This window comes from Bacillus rossius, chromosome 18 (assembly GCF_032445375.1).
Source record: "Bacillus rossius redtenbacheri isolate Brsri chromosome 18, Brsri_v3, whole genome shotgun sequence".
Lineage (NCBI taxonomy): Eukaryota > Metazoa > Arthropoda > Insecta > Phasmatodea > Bacillidae > Bacillus > Bacillus rossius.
In genome coordinates this window covers 11,117,194-11,143,694 of record NC_086345.1, presented here as the reverse complement: position 1 = coordinate 11,143,694, position 26,501 = coordinate 11,117,194, and the positions used below count along the sequence as shown (strand labels likewise).

Genomic DNA, 26,501 nt, shown 5'->3' with positions numbered 1-26,501 from the left:
GCTTTAAACAGCTTGTATAATTAGAGCTTGCAAACCAATGCTATTTGCTAATAGGCAGTTAGATCCTGTCCTATCCTGCCTAGTTTTCATCATGTGACTATTATAACATGTATCAATAATTATTTCAGTAAACTTTAGGCATGTCAAAACTAAATCATATCTCCCAGCCTTTATATATATCTTCTTACAACAACATATTATGACCAGGGTCTAGTCTGAAAGTGCCACATGGAAATAACGCACCTATTATTTGATGCGGGTGACTAGAGCTATCGTAATAATCACATCAGTTGACTTCAAAAATTAGCCAAAGCAAAGTCCTATGCCGTGTCAAACCAACAATTTTAACACTAAAACTTTATTGTGATATATTTAGAATTAATTGAAAGATGGTGGGGCCTAATTCCCTTCACGAACCAACATGATTGATTTTCACACATCACAAACAGAATAGAGCGGACAAGAAGGCTTCTCTGAAACCACTCCCGGGAATATAATGCAACAGTTCCTTCCAGAACCAAGGTGCCTGCATTCACCCAACGAACCAGTCGGAACCTTTTGATTAATGTTTTCTTTGTTGATGTAACATTTTGGCTTTCTGTATACAGCATTTGGTGGGAGTAATTTCCTGAATGCGACAGAAGTAGATTAAAGCCAATGAGGATCCACGGTGCTGCCATCTGTGGTTTATTGCGCGAACCAAAATTCACCCAGCAAAAAAGAAAAGTTATGGTACCAACTTTTTAATGAATTTTAACAAGATTGGTAGTATTTTAATAAAATTTATTGTCGAAATTTGGGTTTAAAGACGGGTTATGGTATTTTTTTTCCAAGTGTTTTGTTCTTTTATCAGAAAGTTTTCATGATGTAGTTCAAAATTTCGCTCTGCAATTGGAATGATTTGTTATTTGACGTAGCTGCACTGGCAGCAAATTCTAGTAGCGAGTGTGAAAACTACTTGTGATTTGCATCTAGAAATATAGCTGATAAAACATGTTGCGTATATCACACTCTTCGTTATTTTAAAGGATTTTACGTAAAATTTTGTGTCCGAGATGCATTGGCGTAGCTGTGTTCATAAAGTTGGGGAGGACAAATAATGATTTTGATGTCATTACTAAGACAGGGGGGTCCGGGGGTCCTCCACCGGAAAATTTTGATTTTAAAAGTGCAAAATAGCGCTTTTTAAGCAGTTTTTGTATCTAACCATTGGATACATCGATGTTAAAATTATTATTGTTTCCTTAAGATAAAATTTGATGAGTGAAGAATTTACAAATGAAGTTGGGCAGAATAATATTATAAAATGAAAATATCACTGTCTAGAAAGTTGGGGGGGACAGTCCCCTCCAACCAAAAAGTTCAGGGGAACACGTCCCCCCTGTCCCCCCCCCCCCCCCCCGGTTCCTACGCCCCTGCCGAGATTCGTATTATAAATGTGACTGCAGCATGAGAGCACATGAATTTGCTTGTTACCGAGGTTATATGTCACACGTCTCTGTCGAGTACCGACTCTTTGACTTTTTTTTATAAAAACGGTTTATCTTTCTATCTGTATATTAAGCATACTAAACAAAATTCTAAATATCTCTATGGTTGTAGGATGACTAGCGACAGATAAAACATGGACAAGGCAGGAGATTTCCTAGGTAACCCAGGGAAATTCAAATAACTATTTTAATGACAATGAAATATTATAGTTACAGCAGTGAATTATTTTTATCTGTACTGTTTCCACTACACATCCTTTCTTCACCCTTCCAAACATGTATGCAAGTGTTAAAAAACTATTTTCTTCAAACTCCTTTTTCTCTCGTAAGTACATCAGCACTTTGACCATGCACTCCACTTCAGCGCTATCGACAGCAGTATGATAAAACAACCACTATTTGCCCGTTTGAATATAAAAGTGTGGTGTTTCTACGATCAAAAATTTTTAATTTGGATTTTAAATGGCTGTTGCAACTAAATACGTAATACAATTGGCCAGGATTTTTTTTTTATTCCAAGCCTGGAAAAGTCAGGGAATTTTTCATGACAGGTTAACTAGACATTGTGTGTTTGCAGAAACGTACCGAATGTTTTGAAAGAGGTAAAACTTTCCAGATAATTTCCACATGATGTAAGCGGCCGGTCTCAATCTATTTATGTTTAAAGTGCGTCTATAACCTGAGGTAAGTTTGCGGGAGGCTTCTGGGAGTTACCTAAAGATTTGTGCCTTCCAACCTCCAAAGCTTACCCGACATTAGGAAAGGCTCCAGATGAAGGTTAAGGACAGTTTCCTTGATGACTGTGATTGATGGGAATGAGAGGAAGGGAGGGAGGGGGGGGGGGTGTAAAGCCTAAGAACTAAACATACCAATATGGCTACCATTTGTTCACAAATTGCATCAGCTGTACTAGTATTTGAGGTTATTACGATGAAGATTAATGCAGAAGTGATGGCATTTAAGAAACCCTTATGTTGTTTAAAAATTAATTATGTACTTCAGAAAGTTTTTTTTTTTAAAACAAAAATTGTGAGAGCCTAAATAAAGCAAAAAAAAAAAAAAAACTCAGAATATATCTTTATGTCATCCAGCCGTATGGTATGAATGCATTCATACACGCACTGTGAGAATATGTTTCTAAAAGTAAGCAAATCACTTTATTTAAGTTAAATGTTCAGTTTGGTCAACTCTGTGTTTCATTTAAATGCAAAAACAGGATAGAACAGCTAATACAAATGTAAACAAATGTCTGCCATTATAATTAAGTTAAAATAAAAAAATTGGTTGTCTGTAAAGTCGGTTTACGGACGATAGTTTAACGTGACGTCATAACAAAACATCGATGAAATGATTGATCCAGAAGAAAAGGAAATATCATATTCTGCCTGAGACTGAGCCGTAATAGGTTTTTGCAACCAAACCATTTAGGCATTACAAATATTATATTCTTTGAGGAAGAAATTTTTTTAAAATTTTTCTATCTTTTGTATGATAAAATATACTTCTGCATACTTTTATGAATAAAATTGAATCATTTTTATTGAATTATCACTATTTTGTAGGGATACAAAGAAGGAGTGAAATGAAATCTACAATTTAATTAGTAAATTTACTTTTATTTGCATTCATTAATTCAAATATACTTATTACTTTTGAAGTGTCGTGCGCGCCGTATTTATTTTTACAAGTACAAAAAAAATTTCAGCTGCCGGGATTTGATCGGTCAACCTATCCATTGGTAGTCAGCGATACTAACCGCACAGCCACGAGGCCATATTGGAATCAAATGTTTCAGATGTTATAAATTAATAATATTCCATGCACGATATTTGTTTGAATGTCTTTAACTAGCATATTCTCTGTTGGACTCGAAATTTTGACACGCTCGTGGGCTCATAACTATAATACGGTGTGTGATTTAGTTGATCAAATAATAACTCATGACAAATAATTACCAATGTCAAACTAAAGCGTGAAAAGTATCATACCAGCAATAAATATTTAGTTACACAGCTAAAACAATACTCATACAACACTGTTTAAATATACTGATTTACACTAGTAATTAAAATAATACGTACTTGTAAGAACGCCATTTCCTTGCGAATATACTCCCGTGGCGCGGTGCACAACAATAACCTCGAACCCCGCCGTGTTGTCGTCTGCCCCAAGCCGTGTGTGGCGACATGCGCAGGCGTGATCCAACAGGCGCGACCCACCTATCCCTGCAGCATGGCGGGGTGAAACCTGAGCAGTACGCCGCCACGTACCGGCCGAGTTCTCTGTACCGTCCGCAACATACCAGAGAGATGCCACGCATGTGTAAACAGGACACGTCCGTAGTGGGACAACTTTTCGTGCGTGCAGCCAGCGTTCATCGATTTATTAGACGTTGTCACATCAAAAAGAGAGGGGAAAAGCGGCTTCACTTCCGACGGCTAATGCTCCGTCTGCATACTTTCCTAATCTGTCGAGTTGACTAGATTCTTGGCTAAGGCATTCAATTGGGAAGAACTTACTCGCTCTGGTCGTTCAACACACACGCCCCTCCTCATTGGTATGCCACCGTGCCTTTTTTTTTAAAATCTAATAAATCATTATAAATACTACAAGAGGGAAAACACATAAACCAAAGATAGTCAACTCTTCTCTTCCTTGCCAGTCCAGGTGGGTATTCAGATGCACGTACATAGTCCTACGATATTTAAATTGCCAACCATTGAGCGAGGGCATAACTTTTCTATTGCTTACAAATAATTTTTTTTTTTCATTCATAATATGTAGGAATCCCAAAATTAAACATTTTCAGGCGGCAAAGGAGTAGACATTCTCACTCTTAATGTTGTCATCATGAATCGTGAGATAATTTTACAAAAAATGTGGCAGTGTATCTTTAAAGACAAACAAAATTTAACCAGGGAACAAGACGAAGTTGAAAAATTGTTGGCTTGTTTCAGAAAATTCATGTATCAAGTATACTATCTTTGGTTTTAACATTAAAGTTTTTTACATAGCTTGGTGAGTCCATTGGTACAAAGCTCCAACATTGTTAACTGCTAAATTGAGATTTCCTGCTTATAACGTTTTCCTGCTTATAATGTTTTTTTCTTGTGCTCCCTTGAAAAACATTATAACAGGGTTCTACTGTACATGTTTATTTAACCAATAACATGTCAATATGATGGAAAAGATTACAGAAGGACTGGATTAATATCCGAATGTTAATAAAGCATCAACAATGCTACATCTGATGCCAGAAGATAACAAGAAAAACAAAAATTAAAAAATTAAATAAAGAAACTATGTATAACAAAATACTACAACAAAAGAGGTGTAAACAGACCATGTCGAATCAATGCGTCAAATTTCACGGTTCTGTCCTCACTGTCTCAGTGCTAAGTAAACTACAGCAAACTCGCTCTTTTATTAATATACATTTAGTTACTTTATCGCGACTTTCGGTACCTGTGGACGTCTGGCGAGCCATGGCCGACGAGCTACCGGCGAGATGTGAAGCAGCACAACTTACTAGGCCGGTGCGAAGCATCGACTAAGCGAATCAATTGAAGCTCTCGCTTAATACTCCATTTCGCTTTGCAAGGATATTATCTATTTTGTTTCATTTGAAGCTTCGGTTGTGCTGCAAAGCTTCGCATTTGTTGTAAGGCTTGAAAAACATCGAGAGCCCAAGATTCAATCATGGGAAGAAAAAAAAAAAATTTACATAATTGTATATGTTTTGGTGGACTAAAGTCGGTAAAAAAAAAAAAAAAAAAAAAACTGGCAATTTTGATTGCTTTTATGAAATTTGAAATATTAATACTAAGCATGGTTATTTTATAATTTGTTACTGAATGACGTTACACAGAGGACACAATATTGGTTAATCAGTTCAAACGTTAAATGATGATTTTTTTCTTTTTGTTTCAATCCGGGAGAACAGTTTTACCAAGAACAATAATCGTGATCTGATTCCACCTCGCAAACATTTCGAACATTTGAAGTCGACACTCGCTATCGGAAACTAGAGCTCGCGCCGGCCTGCAGCAGACGAGGGACCGAAGCGAGGGGCCGGGAGCGCGCGGGGGCGGAGTCCCCCGGTCAGGGGCCGGGCCCGGGCTCGTCGTGGGGGGCGACGCCCAGCGAGGGAGCCCGCAGCCTGAAGACCACCGGCAGGCGCCCGAGCGCCGGGTTGCCGTCCCGCTCCAGCAGCCGCACCCAGGACAGCAGCGAGTCCCGGCCGGACGTGCCCGTCGCGCACACGGCCAGCACCGTGCCTTCCTCCTGCTCGTGCACGGAGCGCTCCCCGCCCTCCTCCCCCGCCGGCGCGCCGAAGAACGGCACCCTCAGCGACGCCACGTCTGCAACACGCCGGCGAGACTGCCTTCGCCGTCGTCCACGCCCCTTCTCCCCGTGGGTACACGAAGAGCAAAAAAACACGCAGAAATAACACACTGCGTGCACGACGCACGGCACGGTACGAGGCACGCCGATTCGCTGGGATTGATCTCTACGGACGTCAGCACCAAATTAGAAGTAATTACAGCTAGGGACTAGTGAACTCCTGCCCGGAAAGTGCGGCAGTCAGCAACGAGCAAAAACCCGCAGAAATAACACACTACGTGCACGGCACAAGGCACGAAGTGGTACGGTATGAGGCACGGCGATTCGCTGGAATTGATCTCTACGGACGTCAGCACCAAATTAGAAGTAATTACAGCTAGGGACTAGTGAACTCCTGCCCGGAAAGTGCGGCAGTCAGCAACGAGCAAAAACACGCAGAAATAACACACTACGTGCACGGCACAGGGCACGAAGTGGTACGGTATGAGGCACGGCGATTCGCTGGAATTGATCTCTACGGACGTCAGCACCAAATTAGAAGTAATTACAGCTAGGGACTAGTGAATTCCTACCCGGAAAGTGCGGCAGTCAGCAACGAGCAAAAACACGCAGAAATAACACACTACGTGCACGGCACAAGGCACGGTGTGGTACGGTATGAGGCACGGCGATTCGCTGGAATTGATCTCTACGGACGTCAGCACCGAATTAGAAGTAATTACAGCTAGGGACTAGTGAACTCCTGCCCGGAAAGTGCGGCAGTCAGCAACGAGCAAAAACCCGCAGAAATAACACACTACGTGCACGGCACAAGGCACGAAGTGGTACGGTATGAGGCACGGCGATTCGCTGGAATTGATCTCTACGGACGTCAGCACCAAATTAGAAGTAATTACAGCTAGGGACTAGTGAACTCCTGCCCGGAAAGTGCGGCAGTCAGCAACGAGCAAAAACACGCAGAAATAACACACTACGTGCACGGCACAAGGCACGAAGTGGTACGGTATGAGGCACGGCGATTCGCTGGAATTGATCTCTACGGACGTCAGCACCAAATTAGAAGTAATTACAGCTAGGGACTAGTGAATTCCTACCCGGAAAGTGGGGCAGTCAGCAACGAGCAAAAACACGCAGAAATAACACACTACGTGCACGGCACAAGGCACGGTGTGGTACGGTATGAGGCACGGCGATTCGCTGGAATTGATCTCTACGGACGTCAGCACCGAATTAGAAGTAATTACAGCTAGGGACTAGTGAATTCCTACCCGGCAAAGTGTGGCAGTCAGCAACGAGCAAGAACACGCAGAAATAACACACTACGTGCACGACGAACGGCACGGTACGGTACGGTACGAGGCACGCCGATTCATTGGAATTGACCTCTACGGATGGCAGCACCGAATTATAAGTAATTACAGCCAGGGACAAGATCACGTGGTGGATTGTGATGAAACAGAAATAACACCAAAGCACGTGAACACACTTGAAATCAACGAGCAATTTCACAAACCTAAACTCAAAATACAACAATTTGATATTTCATAGTTATAAAATACTTTGAATGTATGCAATTTTTTGGCATGATTTTTGAACCAAAATTTTTTAACTAAAAGGACTGTAAATAATAATATAATATTTTTGAATTGCACAAAAACTTGATATGTATTTTTTTTTTCCTGAGAAATTTTTTCTAGACATGCTTATTACTTATGATTTAATTGTATAAGTAACTCATGCTTCACTCAAAATGAGATTATTTTGGTGAAATCAGTACACACTAAGAAATATTTTAGTTTCATACTCGTTAAATAATACAATTTTTTAAAAATAAATACAATGTAAAAAATAAAACCATAAAATCTTATCCGAATTCATGGCGAACGAAAACACCTTATTCAACTAAAGTTTCAAGCGGCGAGTAAACCATATTTCATGCAGTCAAGATGAGTCGAATGACACAGTTTAGTACTAGGTCCAGCGCGATGGACACCACAGCTGCCGGAATAGCAATTTTGCCAGATTATTGAACGTCAGTATAGTTTTAACGTAAAAAAAAAAAAATCAAACAGCTCAAAAACAGGAAACACTGAACCAAAATGAAAACATGAGGTAACTATAAACTCTGAGCAAGCGCAGAAACGCAATCCGGCAATAACTTGAATCCATCCGAAAAAATCGTGAACGTGAGAGGCTGAAAACTAGAAAACGTATTACAATAACTACTCCTCAGAAATAAATAAATAATTAATATTATTAGATGATGCTATTGATGAAATAGAACAGGAAAATTAATTTCTAAAATTATCATTCTAAGTTTTAATTTAAAATTTTTTTTAAAATACATTAAAATATATATATATTAATTGCATTGCAACGTTGAGTCTATAATAATGTTATCGCTGAGAGGTGTACATCTGGCAACAGAGCACATAGAGACAAGGACAGCATGATTTCATACTTTTGGTTCATGTTAGGACTGACATAAAAATTTGCCTTTAAGTTCATAAAAACCATTAAGTAAGTTTTTGTTTAGTATACAAAACACTTTACAAACAATAAAATGTGTTTATATTATAAATTTACTTTAAATCATTTGCAAAAACACAAAACATTAGAACCAAAATAGTATAGAATACTACCTCCATAGTCCATACCCCAACCGTCTTAGATCAACATTGCTATGGGGAAAAAAAAATTTTTTTTGCTGGGAAATTAAATTCAAGAAATAAAATAGTGCAGGGGTTAGTTTAGTTTTACAGTACGTTACTGTAGACGTAAAAAAAATTAATACAAAATTGAAACCATTAAGAAACATTTTCATAAAACTTGACAGGGTGTCCACGCAAAACCTGTTATAAAATTTTCCCTGACCAACATTTATGAAGATTTACTTATTTTGGAATCCCCACAGCGGCCGGCCTAGTTGTCTGGCCACTTTCTTTTTTTTTTTCAAACGGAACCTCGCTTACAGCGTGTACCACCTGGCATGACACTTCCCCACACGGACTCCGAAGAGCCGGCGGGCCGCCATGTTTTCGAACCTACTGATTCACAACAGCTCAATGGGATTGTCGTGTAGGTAAATAAATATATTTTATTTATATTTCGGACACATGGCGCAACAGCGAGCGAGAGTAGAGAAAATTCAATTTTGCGGGATAAGAGAACCGTTCATATTTATCATATAGCGGCAAGGAACTGGCCGAGTTATTACAATGTTCAGGCGTAGTTCCTGCTTAATGCTGTTACTTGTGAAAAAAATAGCAAGCAATTAATGCAAATAAAATACCTTAATATTTTGCGGGCAGAATGGTGAACTGAATTTTTTTTGCATAACCCAAATTGATTTACATGTTGAAAACATTTTTTCGCAATACGCCGGCCAGATGTCGTGCGATAGTAACGTGGTGGTTCTATGTGTTTATTTACCGACACTACAAACGGATGTCGGGCGCATCGACGAAATTTCTCTGGCCGAAATCAACAGTGAGATTTGATTGCGGACCAGCTTCGCACAGGTCGTGCGGGGAAGTTGCGCGCTCGGCGTGCCGTGCACTGGCTCACGTTTTTTTTAATTTGTGAACGCGGCTTCAGCGAAAGTTCCGTTGCCAACTCGAGGGGGGGGGGGGGGGGGGGCAGTGGCATGCCCAGGATTTTGCTCTGGGGGGGGGGGGGGGGGGGTCAGGCAGAATGCTAGAGCCTTTCCGGGGGGCCTGGGGGGGGGGGGGGTGTATGGAATACCCCCCAGCTAGGCGGGGGGTCCGGGGAGTCCTCCCCCAGGAAAATTCTGAAAAATACGTGTTCAATATTGCTGATTTAGGCTATCCAAAAATACTGGCCGTAACTTCATAAAAGTCAGTTTTGTGAAGTCTAAATATTTATTTTTTTTTCATTTTATGAATTTAAAATTAAAATACTTTTAGCCCTGGGGGGGGGGGGGGGGGTGTCCGGTCCGGTCCCGCTCGTCTCTCCCCCCCTAGGCACGCCAATGGGTAGGGGGGGTACGAACCGTCGGGGTCCCGCGTGGCCCGACGCGTCGGCCCGGGGTCCGCCCTCAGCACGAAGTAGCCGATGGACAGGTTGCGCAGCCACAGGCGGAAGGCCCCCTCGACGTAGACGGGCGTGCCGGGCGGCTGGGCCTCCAGCAGCTGCCTCTGGCGCGGGCTCTGCGCGCTCACCACCCACGTGTCCTCCAGCGAGTCCTCCAGGTCGGCCGTCTGCGAGCACGGACGCACAACCCGTCGCCGCGCTCCGAGGCTTCCCGCCGCTTCCGAACCCTCACAGGGGACGTGTTCTGTTATGATTCAACCTTTAGATGATCTCAATTCTTGACTGTTCCAAGACAGGGTGATAGGGGGCTCAAGACTACGAATGAAAGACAATTCAGTATGGAGACTTGATTTACTGTCAAGTACCGTTACAGTGTTAGCTGTCACCTAATTCCGACAATGATCGGGGAGCCTCGCTACCACACCTCGGCAGGTTCATTACCCACGCTGTGATGGGGCACGCGCTCGCGGCAGGTTCTCGACGACGGAATGCGGCGGCCGAGGACCACGGCGCTCCGTGGCTCCGATGTCGCGACTCCGGCCGTCCGGTCGCCGGTGACCAGAAGAAGCCCCTTCTCGACGGTGGCTGTCTGTTTTTATCCTTCCGCCCGCGTCCGTGTCGATGTCCCGTTTTGTCCCCTTTTCTCTCGCAGCGGCGGCCGGCCTTCGGCGACCCGCGTCGCTGTTTCGCTGGCGGTGTTGAAATTGCTGGCACCTCGTGTTTGACTCGGGGCGAGCCTCGAAGCCGCTTGCCAGAGTGCTCAGAGCGAGTCATAACAGTCCGCATCCAGGGCCGGATTGAGGGGCGGGCAACCGGAGCGAAAGCCCCCGGTTGCCCTCCCCAAACGGAGGGGCCCCCCCCCACAAATCCTTTGATATTCTTTTCTCGCTGTTTTACCTTCACCTACAGTACTTTGTACATGCACAATTATATTATTGTTGAATATCAACAGAAATATCCATCAACACCAAAATTTAATTTCAAATAGTATAATTCTTGTCTCCGATTATATTCATGTATGTTTTTTTTTTTAAATACTGAGAGAATCTACTTGATTTAACAATAAATTGTTTGCTGGAAAACTAGACTGAAAAAAAAATTGTTCGTTTTATTTGGAAGATAATTTTGGGGGCCAGGAAGCCGCCGCTACTCTGCTGCCCCCGAGGCCTCCGGACCTCTGAATCCGGCCCTGCCCGCATCCACTACAATCAAGGTTTCTAGAGACGCGACACTCGCGTCCACTGAACCGTCCCTACGTCAATTATCTTCGTTCTGAGTCGTGTCTCATTTTGTTGAAGTCAAACGTATTTCAGTGCAATGAGAGTACCATTTTGAGGCCAAATTTCAACGAAACATTGTCTTGTGGAATTTTTCTGACGTGAATAAGGACACAGATTCGCTACAAGAGTGTGAGCATGCACATGTTTCAGAAAATAGATGGATATAGGTATCCTATACAAGTCAGCTGTGCCTTGTATTTTATATTTGCTACCAGCGCATTCATGATCCTCCTTGTTCGACCAGCAGCGTAGAGAGCGCTGGCGAGACAGTCCCTGCATTTCCTGAATAGAAAGCGCTGCCTGCTATGAATTTCATATTTAGTTCAGAGATTTGGCGTGTTCGAAACGGCAGAACTGTTTCAAGAAACAGTAACACACACAGTTTTTCTTTATGGTGTGAGAATTCAGCAGTGAGTAATATTTATTGTTAGTTAATCATTATTGATTGATCAATAATTATAGACATCTTGAGCAGTTATTTTAAAGTGAGTAGTAATTTTGTTAATTCATGTTTATTTATAAAATTGTATTATTTCCCTCTCTCTACCATTTTACCCCTTACTATATATTTAAGAGTCTAGGTTTGAATTGCCAAAGAAATTTCACGTGTACTGAATTACACTGACCCCCCCCCCCCCCCCCTTTTTTTTTTGTATAAATTACTACTTCAGATTTTTAGCATAAGATTTGTTTAAAATGTTATAAGTTTAAGTAATAAGTCAAATAGAGAAGAATAAAACCTCAATAAAAAAATACCGAAAAACGAAATCGAACCTACAGGGTAGGTTAATTATCATTATAAGTATTTTTTTAGTATTTTGAGATTCATAACAAAATTTTTAATTTTGATCGCTGACATTTATAACAATCACACTACCTACATTCAATAATTTTTTTTTTAATTTGGTCTCTGTTATTTAGGTTTTTCTGGATATTAGTAGATGTCACGACTCGAGATGGCTGCGTGCTCATTAGTACGACCAACTGCCAACAGGTGGTGCTGGCAGTAAAGGTATTAGGATACTATCCATCTTTTAGAAATGTGTCCTTTACATTGAGGCTGCATGTGGTAAAGGATGTAGGAATGGATGTGCTGTGGACGCATCCACATGTACTCGGATACAGCTCTAGATCATGCTCCAAAGGTGAGGTCCCATGGTCGTTATAACCTCAAAACAGAGATGTGACCGGGAAAACTGCCAGCGGTATATTTTCAGTTTGTAAAATTTTCTGGGAAAATTATAACCCCATATATTTTCTCTGAAATTTTTTTTTCCTTTTTCGCATTACCCACACAACTTTACCTACATAGTGCCAATTTTTGAAATGCTTCTTCATGATCTTGTATAATTAAAAAAATATAACATGGCTGACGAAGAAAAGGCTATAGGAAATTAAGTAATTTCAAACAAGATCCGCACATTTAGTTGACTGTAACAAAAACCCATATCTAAAATTCTGTACTGCATACATCTTTCATTACTTTTTGTACAATTATTTAATTTTTAGGACTAAAGATGTGAGGGTTTTTGGAAATTTCTGAAAAACTGAAAACATTTCCGAATTATACTTTCACGGCAAGCAGAATCGCCGACTACCCCCAACTTCCACAACTGCAAGTAGATTCCCAGATTACCCCCAACTTCTAGGACTACAAGTAGATTTGCCGACTACCCCTGACTTCCAGAACTACAAGTACATTCCCAGACTACCCCCGACTTCCAGAACTGCAAGTAGATTCCCAAACTACCCCAGACTTCCAGAACTGCAAGTAGATTCCCAAACTACCCCCGACTTTGAGAACTGCAAGTAGATTCCCAGACTACCCCAGACTTCCAGAACTGCAAGTAGATTCCCAAACTACCCCCGACTTCCAGAACTGCAAGTAGATCCCCAGACTACCCCCGACTTCCAGAACTGCAAGTAGATTCCCAAACTACCCCAGACTTCCAGAACTGCAAGTAGATTCCCAGACTACCCCAGACTTCCAGAACTGCAAGTAGATTCCCAAACTACCCCCGACTTCCAGAACTGCAAGTAGATCCCCAGACTACCCCGACTTCCAGAACTACAAGTAGATTCCCAGACTACCCCCGACTTCCAGAACTGCAAGTAGATCCCCAGACTACCCCGACTTCCAGAACTACAAGTAGATTCCCAGACTACCCCCGACTTCCAGAACTGCAAGTAGATTCGCCGACTACCCCTGACTTCCAGAACTGCAAGTAGATTCCCAGACTACCCCAGACTTCCAGAACTGCAAGTAGATTCCCAAACTACCCCAGACTTCCAGAACTGCAAGTAGATTCCCAAACTACCCCCGACTTCCAGAACTGCAAGTAGATTCCCAGACTACCCCGACTTCCAGAACTACAAGTAGATTCCCAGACTACCCCCGACTTCCAGAACTACAAGTAGATCTCCAGACTACCCTAACTTCCAGAACTGCAAGTAGATTCCCAGACTACCCCCGACTTCCAGAACTACAAGTAGATCTCCAGACTACCCCCGACTTCCAGAACTACAAGTAGATCTCCAGACTACCCCCGACTTCCAGAACTACAAGTAGATCTCCAGACTACCCTAACTTCCAGAACTGCAAGTAGATTCCCAGACTACCCCCGACTTCCAGAACTACAAGTAGATCTCCAGACTACCCTAACTTCCAGAACTGCAAGTAGATTCCCAGACTACCCCGACTTCCAGAACTGCAAGTAGATCCCCAGACTTCCAGTATTACAAGTAGATTTCCAGACTAACCAGACTTCTAAAACTGCAAGTAGATCCCCAGACTACCCCAACTTCCAGACTTACAAGTATATATCCAGACTAACCAGACTTCCAGAACCACAAGTAGATCCCCAGACTACCCCAACTTCCAGAACTGCAAGTATATCCCAAGACTACGACTACTTCCAGAACGTGGTCGCCCTGGTGCCGGGAGCCCCGCACGCACCTGGTACGTCTTCAGCTCGGTCTGCAGGTCGACGCTGCTGATGCGCTGGATGCCGAGACGCGCCAGCTCCAGCGCGTCCCCGGGCACGGGGTTGGGCAGCGGCCAGGGGGACAGGTTCCGGAACTTGGGCATCCAGTACATCATGCGCCAGTACTTGCGCAGCGGGTGGCCCTTCAGCCCGAAGATGTTCACCAGCATCCGCTCCATCTCGCGGTCCGGCATCACCCCTGCGGCATCACCGCCCGCGACCTTACAGCTCACCTTCGACTGCAGCTGACCGACAGTCACGACAATCAACTACTCGAAACAACCCCAAATTCCTTTTACATCTTTTATTATTTATTTATTCGCTGCACACCGCTAGTAAAGAATTAAAAACTTGGTTGTTTATCTGATGCACATTTCCAAAAATTTTACATCCAGTTACAAGTTCCTTTAAGAAGAAGTCAATACTACAATAAATTTAACTGTAACAGTACTGTATTTGAATCCACTAATTTTTCTGCACTTATCCAACGTTATTATATTTATGTTCAATAAATTCTTAGGTATGTCGCTGCTTTTCCGTAAATTGATAACAACATTCCGGAAATACTTTTTTTGAATGCTAATGGCGTTTCTCTATTTATCCTTTACACAGTTTCTAATTTCCTACATTTTTCTGAAAAATTACCATTTAGATAGCCTATGCAGTGAAGCAGCCTTCGCCATGTTGTGCTCTGACTGTGTTGCGGTTCCTGTGGTTTTCCATATATAAGAACGTGTATATTTTGCATTTGAATATTGTGACGCAATAGAACTTAAAAATTGTTAAAAAAAAAAAAAGGTAAATATGTATCGTACGGATTAGCGCCAAAAAAAATCGTACAAATATGAAATAACTTTCATTATATGCTATCTTACGTCCTCTCTTCAGAACCGCCTGCGGAGATAAAAAAATTCCAATTACTTTAGGAGATATCGAATTTTTTAATCTTCATTTTTTGGCGATTTTTTTAAAAAAAAAAATTAAAAATACGAAAATACCTTTATTCTGTGCTCTTAAACTTCCTCTTTTCATTAAACCCGGCTGAGATAAGAAATTCCAAATACTTTTGGAGATATCGAATTTTTTAATTTTCATCCTGTGCACTCGTGCGGCGATAACGGTTGCTTGTTTACAAGTATCATTTTTTTTTACGACGTTCCCGAACGGAGAAACCTAAGATGCACATAAAGTTCTGCCATTCCCGATTACACCCGAACAATTCACCTTCGGCCAACCTCGGGTTTATTTATTAATATTTCTCTGTTTATTTTAATGTAGCTATACTAACCTAACTAACCATCCAAATGGTTTTAAAGTTATTTTTTTAATGTAGCTAACCTATCCGACCACTTTTAATATTTCAATTCATTTTTCCTGCGCAAAAATAAATAAATCCCGAGGTTGGCCGAAGGTGAATATTCGGGTGTAATCGGGAATGGCAGAACTTTATGTGGATCTTAGGGGCCGTTTTCACCAACGCCTCCTAAACACACCCTCAGCAAAGGACTGCTTAAGTTTAGGCGTTCCTTAAAGTCTTTTTTTTTTTTTTTTTTTTTTTTTTTTTTTGGATAGTGGCCTACAGCATGAAGCCCACGGCCATAGTTCAGAGTGTCGGGAGCATGTTAATCAGAAGAGGAGACTAGAGAATAAACTACATCTTCTTGGTAGAGGCCCGTCTACCGAGGGTGGAGTAGGCCGTGGAGCATGGAACAAGGAGTTGGGGAGGGCCGGCCACCAAGGAAGTTACAAGAGCAACCCCAGGGTTACAAAATGATGCCATTGGACAAAAAGTAAGCGATGATTGCCAAATATGCAGCGTGGGTGGAGGTGTATACCATATTAGGGTATGATAGTGGGGACGGCAAGTCCAGTTCCTGAAAAGTACGTAGGAGGTGCGTTCTCTCACTCAAACGGGGACATTCCAATAAAAGATGCTGAACATCTGCGACAGGAGCCCCACAAGGGCAGGTCGGATGGGGTGTCATGTTCAATCGACAGAGGTGCTCTGGAGTCAGAAGATGCTCGGACCGAAGACGGAAGGACATGACCGCCTGACGGCGAGAAGCATATGGGGGAAGCGTTTTGTAAACTGGAACCGTAGAGGGATGGAGAGAAGGGTAGAGTGATGAATGCGTGTGGGCATAAGCAATCCAATCCTGGAACATAATCTCCTTGAAGTATCTCTTCACGAGAGGGAGCAGAGGCTGGTACGAGGCGGGTTGTACTAGGTGACCGGTGGATATGGCTAAATTGGCCATCTTATCGACAGTTTCATTTCCCCCCAAGCCAACATGGCTGGGAACCCAAAGGAACGTAACAGGGCCCGAATGTGGTTCAATTTGAAGGCAGAGGTGTTTAATACGTAAGAGAAGCAAGTCGGAGGTCTGATGAGAAGAACAGAGGGACGTGAGAACGCTGGCAGAATCTGAAACAATCAAGGGAATGGGAACCACGTGCGACAGAATATATTGTAAGGCCATAAGTATTGCAAGCGCTTCGGCATAGTAGATGGAAGTGTAATCAGGAAGCCTGTAAAGTCCAGATCGACCGTGCGAGGAGTCAAACCATGCGGCACCCACACCATCCTGACGTTTAGAGCCGTCCGTATATATGCGAGAGGCAGAGGGGTATGACGCAAGAAGGTCCAAGTATATTTGCCGAAGCACCGCGGGGGGTTTGTCCTTATGACCCTCAATACGAACCAAGGGGACATAAGTAAGAACATCAAACGAGTAGCAGTATTTATAACAATACAGTCCGGGATCAATGGATCGAGCAGCTGTAAGAACTGGAGTGGGAATGTCATATAGGGCGTCCATAGCCCGTCGTAAACCTGGCATCTTTACGATACGAAGGTGAACCCAATGGCGGGCATATAGCATACGGCGAGATAAGGATAATGGAATAAGGCCTAGTTCAATGTACATATACATGATAGGTGTGGAGTTAAACGCACCTAGGATGATTCGCATAGCATTATTCTGAAGTGTTTCCAACCTTTGCAACTGGGAAGTGGACGCGTGCATTAATACCTGGCTACCGTAGAGAAGGATCGGTCGGATAGTAGAAATGTAAAATGAGCGAAGACTACGGACATCAGCCCCCCAAGTTTTCCCCGCTAGAGCCTTAAGGAGGTGTAACCGACGAGAGCATTTATCAATGACATAATTAATGTGAGTGATACCGAGCATTCGTTGATCTAAGAAAACACCAAGGTATTTGATGCACGTGACTATAGGTAAGGGAACACCATCCAATGAAATAGCTTGAGCAGGCGTCGTAACCCGTTTTCGTGTGAAGTGAATTATCTTCGTTTTCGATAGGGACAGACTGAATCCATGCGTTCCCAACCAATGTTGAGCCTTAGTGAGTGCAGCTGAAAGAGTAGTACTAGTGTCAAGAATAGTAGAACCACGATACCACAACACCACATCATCGGCGTACGCAGTCAATTTAGCCGAAGTTCCAATGTGAAACATAAGGTCTTGAGTATAGAGAAGGAAGAGAAGAGGGCTAAGAGAGCTTCCTTGCACTAATCCCTGGGACACCTGGCGGGTGTAAGGTGCAGGTCGTACCATCCGCGGTGTATAAGTACGAGAAGAGAGTAAGGCAGAAAGGATCCTGATAATCTGACTAGGAAGTCCTAATTTATATAGTTTCGAGTACAGGATGGGAAGTTGGACATTATCAAAAGCCGCAGATATGTCCATGAATATGGTAGAGAATATCTCTTTACGTTGAAAGGCTAAACGAATTTGAGAGTAAAGGGAGCAGATTGCATCTTCAGTGCCCATACCAGAACGAAAGCCAAATTGTTCTGGACGAAGGAGGTTATGATACTCAAACCACCACACCAACCTATTTTTGAGTAACTTCTCAAATAATTTAGCCAAGCACGAACGGAGAGCGATAGGTCTATAGGAGGTGGCCTCAAGAGGAGACTTGCCTGGTTTAAGTATCGGAAGGATGTAGAATTCGCGCCAGCTAGGTGGAATAATGCCAAGCCGTAGAATGAGGTTAAAAATGTGCAATAAGAAGGACTGCGCATTTACAGGAAGATGACGGATCATACTATAAGTAACCAAGTCCGGTCCGGGTGCAGAATCAGGCGTAGTCTGGACACATTGAGAGAGTTCTGAAAAAGAAAAGTCTTGTAGGAGCGAGGTACAGTCCTTATCCTTTGACGTGGGGCGAACCGGAGGAACGTCATCGATGAAAGGCGGAGGAGAAACTGTAGGAGGAGCGACCAGTGACATGAAGTCATGGAGTAAGTGGGGAGGCAGAGATGCCCAGGCCGTGGATGTGAGACTATGTCGAAAAGTATTGAATTGTCGCCATAACGTTTTCAGAGAGGTAGAACGTGAAAAAGATTCACAGTAAGATTGCCAGTGAGCTTGTTTACGTTTTTTCCAGGTTAACTTAGCAAATGCTTGGGATTTTTTAAGAAGTATAAAGTTGTCCAAAGTAGACCGTGTTTTGTACGTCCGTAAGGCGTTTAAGCGCTGCCGATTGGCACTGGCACAGTGTTCATCCCACCAGGGAGCCTTACTTTGTTTATGTACAGGACCCTTTAACCGGAATGGCATAGATGCGCAAGCTGCTTGGAAGAGGTTATTATAGAAGCTAGAGTATAAGTGAAGGAGGTCATCATTGGAAGAGCAGAACGTAGCAGCGGTCCGAGATTCCAGCCACGAAGAAAACAAAGTCCAATCGGCCCGTGATGAAAGAAAAGTATAATACCAGTGTGATTCTGAGTGCCATTGGGTAGTGGGGTGTGACGTGGTGATAAGAATAGGGAAGTGGTCACTGCCCCAGTTGTCCGAAAGAACCTCCCATTTAAAGTTGCCAGCCAGATTAGACGTTATGAAAGAGAGATCGATTGCAGTAGATGACGCAGTAGGAGGACCCATCCAGGTGTGTTGTGTACCATTTAATAGAATATAAGGAGACGTATGTAAATAGTCAAGAAGATTGATCCCAGCTGCATCATTAGATTTGTTGCCCCAGAAAACATGATGGGCATTAAAATCACCCCCAATGAACACAGCACCATCGAATTGTTGAAAAAAGTCTTCCCAATTTTGAGATGTATACGAAGATCGGGGGTGGACATAAATCGAGACTATGGTGAGGGGAACATCATCAAGGAGGAGCCTGATAGCGATAGCATCTACGCGTTGCATAGAGGGAGGGAAGGACACGTTAATTTCCGTGCTGGGATGTCTTCGAGAGACCAGAATGGCCGTACCCCTATCCAACTTTTTCGAGAGGTATAAGTTATAGCCGGGAAAAGTAACATGATGTCCTGAATTTAAAAGAGTTTCTGTAAGAAGAACTGCATCACATGAGACTGTAGAGAGAAAATGGAGCAGGGGGAACCGATTAGCCGAAAGAGATTGCGCATTCCACTGAAGAAGCAAGAAGGGGTGTTTGAGAAGCATTGTTAAACGAGCACCTGGACAAAAGCCGCGATGAGGCTTTCTTTGTCGAAGGCGTAATCAGTTTCCTTTTTAGCTGTAGCTATCATAATTTCAATGGTATCGACCAATGACTTAAGTTTTTCCATGTTAAGCCTTAATCGTGTGGAGTGTGGAGGTGGAGCTATGTCAGAAGAGGAAGTGTCCTGAAGGGCATCCTGTGAAGGATGACGCGTATGCATCATAGGGGGAGAAGAGGACAGTCCTCCGTCGAGAGGCCCCGGCAGTGCCACACCATTGGTGATGTCAGGCGTGTAGGGCCGAAACTGAGAATAATAATGTTGAAGATTGAAAGAATTCTGACTTGTCACATTCGTGATCGGTGGTACTGCTTTATAGCAAACCCTGTACCCATCCGGTCGAAGGGGTGGATTCGAGGAGTCGGAGTGAAGAGCCTGTGCGTAAGAGTGATCAGAAATGGGAATGTGTTGTGGACCGATAGGTGAAGGCTGCGTCAGAGGGGGGAAGCTGGTGAGTCTCGGCAAGTGGTGGGGATCCATACGATCTTTAGGTAATGGGTATATCCGACCAGTAGCGCGCTGTACCTGCTGTCTCGCGTCCGAATATGAGAGATTATTGTAGGCCATTACCCGTTTTATTTCCCTCTCAAATTCCCAAGCAGGGCACTTAACCTTGTCCGTGGAGGGGTGGTTACCCCGGCAGTTGACACATAATGGAGAATCGTTATGGGGACATGTATCCAAGGAGTGCTCCTGAGAGCAAATTGCACATGATAGAGCCTTAGATCGACATAACTTGAGCGAGTGACCAAAGCGGTGACATCGATGGCATTGAAGGACTGACTGAACACGAGGTTTGACGATGAAACGCTCTTTAAAGATGGCAATATATTCGGGAAGGGTTTGTCCCTCAAACGTCACTTTAACCAGTTTAATGGGTACCCGGGTATCTGGAGCTATATATTTAGTCAACCGCTCAAGATGTATGACGCGTTGAGGGGACTCGATACCCTCTAGCAGATCGTCAATGGCCATGTCCAAAGGGATGCCATAGATCAATCCCTCCCGCTGGATTAGGCCTTGGGGAATAAGACATTTAACCTGAAGTGACTTGACTTGCTCTGAAGTAACGAATTGGTTCGCTGCCTGTAGGGTAGCGAAGGTAATCTTCAGCCTGTTAGGCCCCGAGCGCTGAATTTGGACAATATGAGGGTTAGGATGAAGTTTTTTGCCAATGGTCAAAGGGTGTAAGTTACCTATATTATGTTGCATTGATTCTATCAGGACAATATATGGGCCAGGATGGTTAATGGGGTAACGACACTCTGAACGATGAACATACCTGTTATTAGGAGAACTGTGTTGCTGTGGATCTGCAATCTTATGAGCCTTAGCTTGTCTATCAACTTCAGTAACTTCCTCAGTTAGCAATTTCCTCTTAGTTAAACTACTATTATCCACCTCCATAGTTAAATGTTCGGTAACCTGCAAATTTACATCATGCTGTAATTCACTATCCAGACTGACCACAGATTACAGTCTCTGTGAACTGTCGCACTCGATGGTCAAAACCCGAATCTCGTTCCTTAAAGTCAATTCTCACGAAATTGGTTTTCACCATCGTAACATTCACTTATGTAGGGGTTGCTTAGTTAGGGACTGGCTTGCCATAGAGCGAGGGTTCGTACAGATATAAGTACTAATAGTTTTCAGGTTGGTACTTCGAACTTGTTGTCACGTGACATACATAAGCCAATCAAATATTTTTACTAAACAGTAAACAAATATCTGAATGTTTATTAATTTCGCGGTAATTGGATGTTACGATGTTAGTGTATTTTCACAGAAAGTAGTAGCTATATGGTCGTTGCAAAGTAGTGTGAAAATGTTTTAAACAAAGAGAATGAAAACGCAAAACTTTTCTTCTGATGAGAAAATAAAGGTGTTGAGCCTAGTTGAGAGGCATAAAAATATAATAGAAAATAAGAGGACGGATGCTGTTTCGAGCAAAGAAAAGGACGCAGCATGGGAGAATTTATTCGCTATTGTAATTTTGTCTAAGTTTAAACTAAATTTTAATAGCAGATGAAAAAAAAAAAATATATCAGTTTATTTCCGTTAGGACATACAAAATTTTTGTAATAAATGTTCTTTTAAGACTTTTCAAAAGAAAAACCTTTAATTACTTCCTTATTAAATGAGTTCTTAAATAAAAGTGGAGTATGCGAACATTCTCGAATGTATTTATAATAAAAGATTTCACATTAAGTTCACCTTAAAAATGTTCCACAACTTCAACAATAACATTTATATCAAAAATAAAATGTACATCTTCGGCTAGTTCATATTCCTCCACGGCATCCATTTTATTTTTCTTGTTTTGTGACAGTAAGTGCCGCTTAAATAGTTAGGGGCCCGATTTCCACCACTTAAACTAAGGGATGCTTAAGATTACTTAAGAGTTCCTTAACTGTTGGTGAAACGATTCAATGTGCTAGGCAGCCCTTACACATGCCTTAAGCAGCCCTTAAAAGTTAGGGGACATTGGTGAAACCGGCCATAGGACTCTCACGCGAACGAATACATCATGTAAAAAGAAACTTACGTGAGTTTATTCTGTTCATCCTTTTTCCCGGTTTGTTAGGTCAGGTCAGCTACATTATAAATACTTTAAAACTAAACAACCAATAAAATTAATTTTATTATTTTTAATGTCTGTTCAGTTTCAAAGTATTTATAATGTAGCTGACCTGACCTAATCTACCTTTGTCCCATTTTGTTAGGTCAGGTCAGTTACATTATAAATACTTAAAACTATACAACATTTAAAATAAATTGATATTATTTTTAATTTCGGTTTATTTTGAAGTATTTATAATGTAACTAACCTTACCTAATGGAAAATTTCTGTTATTTAGACATTCACGCGCACACTTGCCTACAAACTTCCAACTGTTGAGTTTTAAGCTATCGCTTGTAGTTTGTACAGTCCTCAAATTTATAGCAGGTAAAGGATCATAATTTCAAATGGGCTATAATGAAAACACAAAGGCTGACTTTCAAGTGCGATTTTGTTATCATTATCCATAATTTTCTTGACGTAGTTACGATAGAACATTACTTACCATTGTCTTCCATCATTTCTAAAACATCAATTATACACTGCTGCTGTTTTGGATAGTGCATGAATTCGGCCTGAAAAATGTTTGTTGGGATAAACTTTACCTTAGGCAGGATGTCAATCAAAGATTTGTAAGCCTCCAAATCCTTGTGGACATTAAATTCTTCCATGTGCTTCATTGCCGAATAAATAAATTCGACATGTCCTCTTCTATGGACATCCCGCGCCACAAATATTTTGATCATGGTCATGTAGGTGGCTTTGTCTTTATCTTTCACGTCTTGAAACATGTCTCTCACTACGAGTGCCTGTTCTGACTTTATGTCGTCTTTTGCACAGCGACATGCCGAAACACTCAGGTATTTGTTGTACGCGCATGCCGAACGCCTCCCTTTCCCTCTAATCGTTAGAAGCGGTCCACAAACATCGGAAAGGTGTGATGCAAAAGAAACTTGCGTCAAACCAATTAACTGCACGCATTTTGAAGCAGGCTGACATAATTTTCTGTACATAACGTGAGCGGAGGATTACCTAACCTACAAATTTGTTATTGCGACGGTAGGTAACATCGACTCGTTATTTTAACATTTTAATATTAATTATATACACAAATAAAAAGTATTTTTTATATATTATTGAAACACACACGAGTCAAAATACATTTTTTTAACGTGTTTACTAATAGACATATTCATAGAGTACATTAATATATAGTACAAGTAAACAAGACTAGAAACTTGAGAACTTTGCATTTTTTGAACTAGTATTACGTTGAAAGCGTAAGTGTAGATTACAAATTCGCTGTTTCCCACTTTCAAAAAAACTTAAATAAAAAAAAACAAAGGTCTTGCGCTTGTACCCAGTCGTTTTTTTGAAAGCAATAAATTTTTAATTCGAAAATTTGGTTCATAAAGGAAACCGACCTAATGCATGACCTAAAAACAATCATCATTTCTTAACTTTAACAAAGAGTTGAAATAAAATCGAATTTTTCAGAATGGAGTACCAATAAACCAGGATTCACTAACTTATTTTCCTTGTGTATTGATGTTATGCCTTCACACTATATACAGGATTTTTTTAATTTTTTAATTGGTTGAATGGTTATCGGCTTCCGCCCACAACCAGCATTAGATGCCTTTCCATAGTCAAATCATTTTATTATCATATCATCAATCAAATATCTGTACGAAGATTAACACCCATGCCTTACGCGAGACTCAAACTCAGTACCCCTCGCACCGTAAGCGGGTGTGCATTTGACTACGCTATGGAGGTCGGTCTTAAACAAGAGAAAACAGTTATTTTTTCTGAAAAAACTTCAATGAAGAGAAATAATATAAAGATAGTCATAATTAAAGGCAATTTATTTCTGAACATCTAAATCACAAACTCGAAGCTTGTGCAAATACATCTAAATCTGCCGTCACCCGCTGTCTTGGGATCGAGACCCGGGGCAGTCCCAGTGGTTTTCAGTGGCTCTAAAGGAAATCTCCAGCAGGCGCCAGGTTAATTCGAGGATTAACAGAGGTGGTCGAGGGTTTTTGCCCCTGCGTGTTCCACTAGGATTGGCGGCTGTTGATGGTGGGAGGGAGTCCCTGCTTCTAATATGCACTGGCCCTAAACAGTATAGAGGACTGTTTCCTAATCGTTCAGGAGGCGTTTGTGAAATAAAGAAACGGTATTTAGGTGCGGGTTTTTTAATCTCGCATCTCACATAGTGTGGATGGGGAAACAAGTTACACAGATACACTTGACAAAAAATACGTTGGCACTACATACACTCGCACTGATAATTAATTACATATTACGTTGCGGCACTTGCAAACAAGATCCCTTCATTGGTTTGTGGGTCGACGAAGAGTTTGGGTGGATTAATGGCCACTCCCGTGATGAACTGGAAATAGCTTCGTGCCTGGGCTCACCTGTGAGAGTCGCAGGCCCACGAAAATAATATTAAGGGGCAAAGTCTTTAAGCTTGCCGTCGGCAGTCGTATGCTCGACAAATTACGTTAATGTCTATTCGCAGGAGTCGGCCCGGACCGTAAGGTGACTGCGTCGCGAACCGTTGTTCCGCGATGAGCAAAAACTAAAGCGGGTTAATCCCTGCACCGGAAAAGGGCATGGGGGCACGCGGGGAGAGGAAAAGAGGTTTTAATTAATTATGATAGTTACCAGTATGAAGAATCAGGAGTACAAAGGTTGAAGTCTCCCCGTGGGATCACACATCTGCACCGGCCGTGAGTAAAACTCTACTGCCGCTTTGTGCCGGCTTGGGAGGGGAGGAAGCGTCATGACGCACCGAACTTTCTAATGTGCTGTTATTCCAATTTTATAATTATAATTAGTCATTATTATTTCTAGAACCCTCGTATCTTAATGACATCTGTCTGAATTAGTTGGCAGAAGGCCTATAATAATAATACATAATAAAATTTAGATTAATTATATTTGAAAATAAAAATTCAAGCTGGAGACTGCCTGTCACTTGTTGACTACTCCAGTGGCTATTTGCATGTAAAAACAGGGAGGTAAATTAAGTTGATTAACACTGCCATCGCCCGGGTTCTCGTGTTCGAGATCCGGCAGAGTTCCTAGCGGGAAGGCTTTTTTTATTACGTGAAACGTGTCCGGGAGGGCGCCAGGCTAACTCGGTGGTTAACCACGAGATGGGTTGGTGGGTACGAAAAGCCCCTGCGTGGCCCACTAGGAACGGCGGTGGTGGTGTGATGTTAGGGATCTCTAATTACTGATGCACTACTGGCTCTACACAGAATAGCACGCTGATCCCTAACTGGATTGGGGAGGTTTCACAAATAACGTACACGAGTCTGTTTTGCACTGTCGTATACACGTCGCGCACAGAGTGTGCGGAGTGGATGTTTAATTAATGTTGGCAATTACACTTGCAGTTACACTATTCCCCTACACAAAGTACACTATGATTACACTGGAAACTCTGACGCGCCATCACTAAAATTAAGTCCTCATGCCAGTCGAGGTTGAGGGGGAGAGTTTGATTGGAGTCGGCCAATCCCATAAGTTGCGAACGGCGATGCGCGGGCTCACCTGTGTGGACTGCGGCTCGCTATTAAATTAGTTAAAGTCTTCAATTAGATGTGGCTAGTGCCTGTGCACTTAGGCAGTTAACTGAAAGTCTGTTATCGCAGGGGTCAGACCATGCCGTATATTGCACTGCCCCGCGTAATGCGTTGTGCGGGGAATGTTATGTTTACACGGCTGGGATAGACCCTACACCGTAAAAGGACCGGGCGCACACTAGGAGTTGATTAAAAAATGTTTTGGTGCATGACTATATTTACCAGAATGAATTAAGTGTCGACTATGGTTGATGGTTCCCCGTGGGACGCACGTCCGTCCCGGTCCGCGAGTCGCTCGGTACTGGCGTCTGGCCCTGGCGCGAAGGGAGGGGTGAGCATCCTCTCGCGCCAAGGTTTCTAAAGTTCCATTATTCGTAAAATATTATATTAATAACAAGATGTAAGTGGCTCTAAATTCACACAATAAAAATTAATAATTAACTTTATATATATATATATATGTTTTAGAAATTAGATGTAACAAGAGTTTAAATGAAATAAGTTTGAATAATTAGAGTCACACTGGAGACTGTTCGTCGCTTGATGACTGATCCAGTGGCGAATGATAAATGATAATTTGGGGCGGTTTTAATTAAGTCACATACTACGTTATTGAAATCAGGCTGAAGGCCGCAAGGGGAGCACTCACAACTGTATTATTAAAAAACCACACATGACGTCGCACTTCCAT

The 26,501-nt window shown here is 42.2% G+C and overlaps 1 protein-coding gene across 2 annotated transcripts; it reads right to left on the bottom strand.

The window, feature by feature from the left end:
* Window positions 1-3,090: 3,090 nt before the first annotated feature.
* Window positions 3,091-23,595, bottom strand: LOC134541142 (evolutionarily conserved signaling intermediate in Toll pathway, mitochondrial-like). 2 transcript variants are annotated; one of them, XM_063384352.1, is made up of 4 exons: window positions 22,714-23,595; window positions 14,124-14,350; window positions 9,847-10,054; window positions 3,091-5,851 (listed from the first exon to the last, which is right to left on the bottom strand). In XM_063384352.1, exons 1-4 carry the CDS (start codon window positions 23,219-23,221, stop codon window positions 5,592-5,594), a joined length of 1,203 nt encoding a protein of 400 aa, XP_063240422.1. In that variant the 5' UTR covers window positions 23,222-23,595; the 3' UTR covers window positions 3,091-5,591. The 2 variants fall into 2 exon arrangements, with proteins under 2 accessions (XP_063240422.1, XP_063240423.1); XM_063384353.1 differs by having other exon boundaries at window positions 22,814-22,902.
* Window positions 23,596-26,501: the final 2,906 nt, after the last annotated feature.

Bases quoted from the DNA above. Each gene is read 5' to 3' on its own strand.
- LOC134541142 (XM_063384352.1), bottom strand. From the start codon at position 23,221: ATGTACAGAAAATTATGTCAGCCTGCTTCAAAATGCGTGCAGTTAATT. The intron at 14,351-22,713 runs GTAAGTAATGTT...GTGATGCCGCAG, and splicing joins AGAAATGATGGAAGACAATG to GGGTGATGCCGGACCGCGAG. The intron at 5,852-9,846 runs GTTCGTACCCCC...GGCGTGTTGCAG, and splicing joins GGCCACGCGGGACCCCGACG to ACGTGGCGTCGCTGAGGGTG.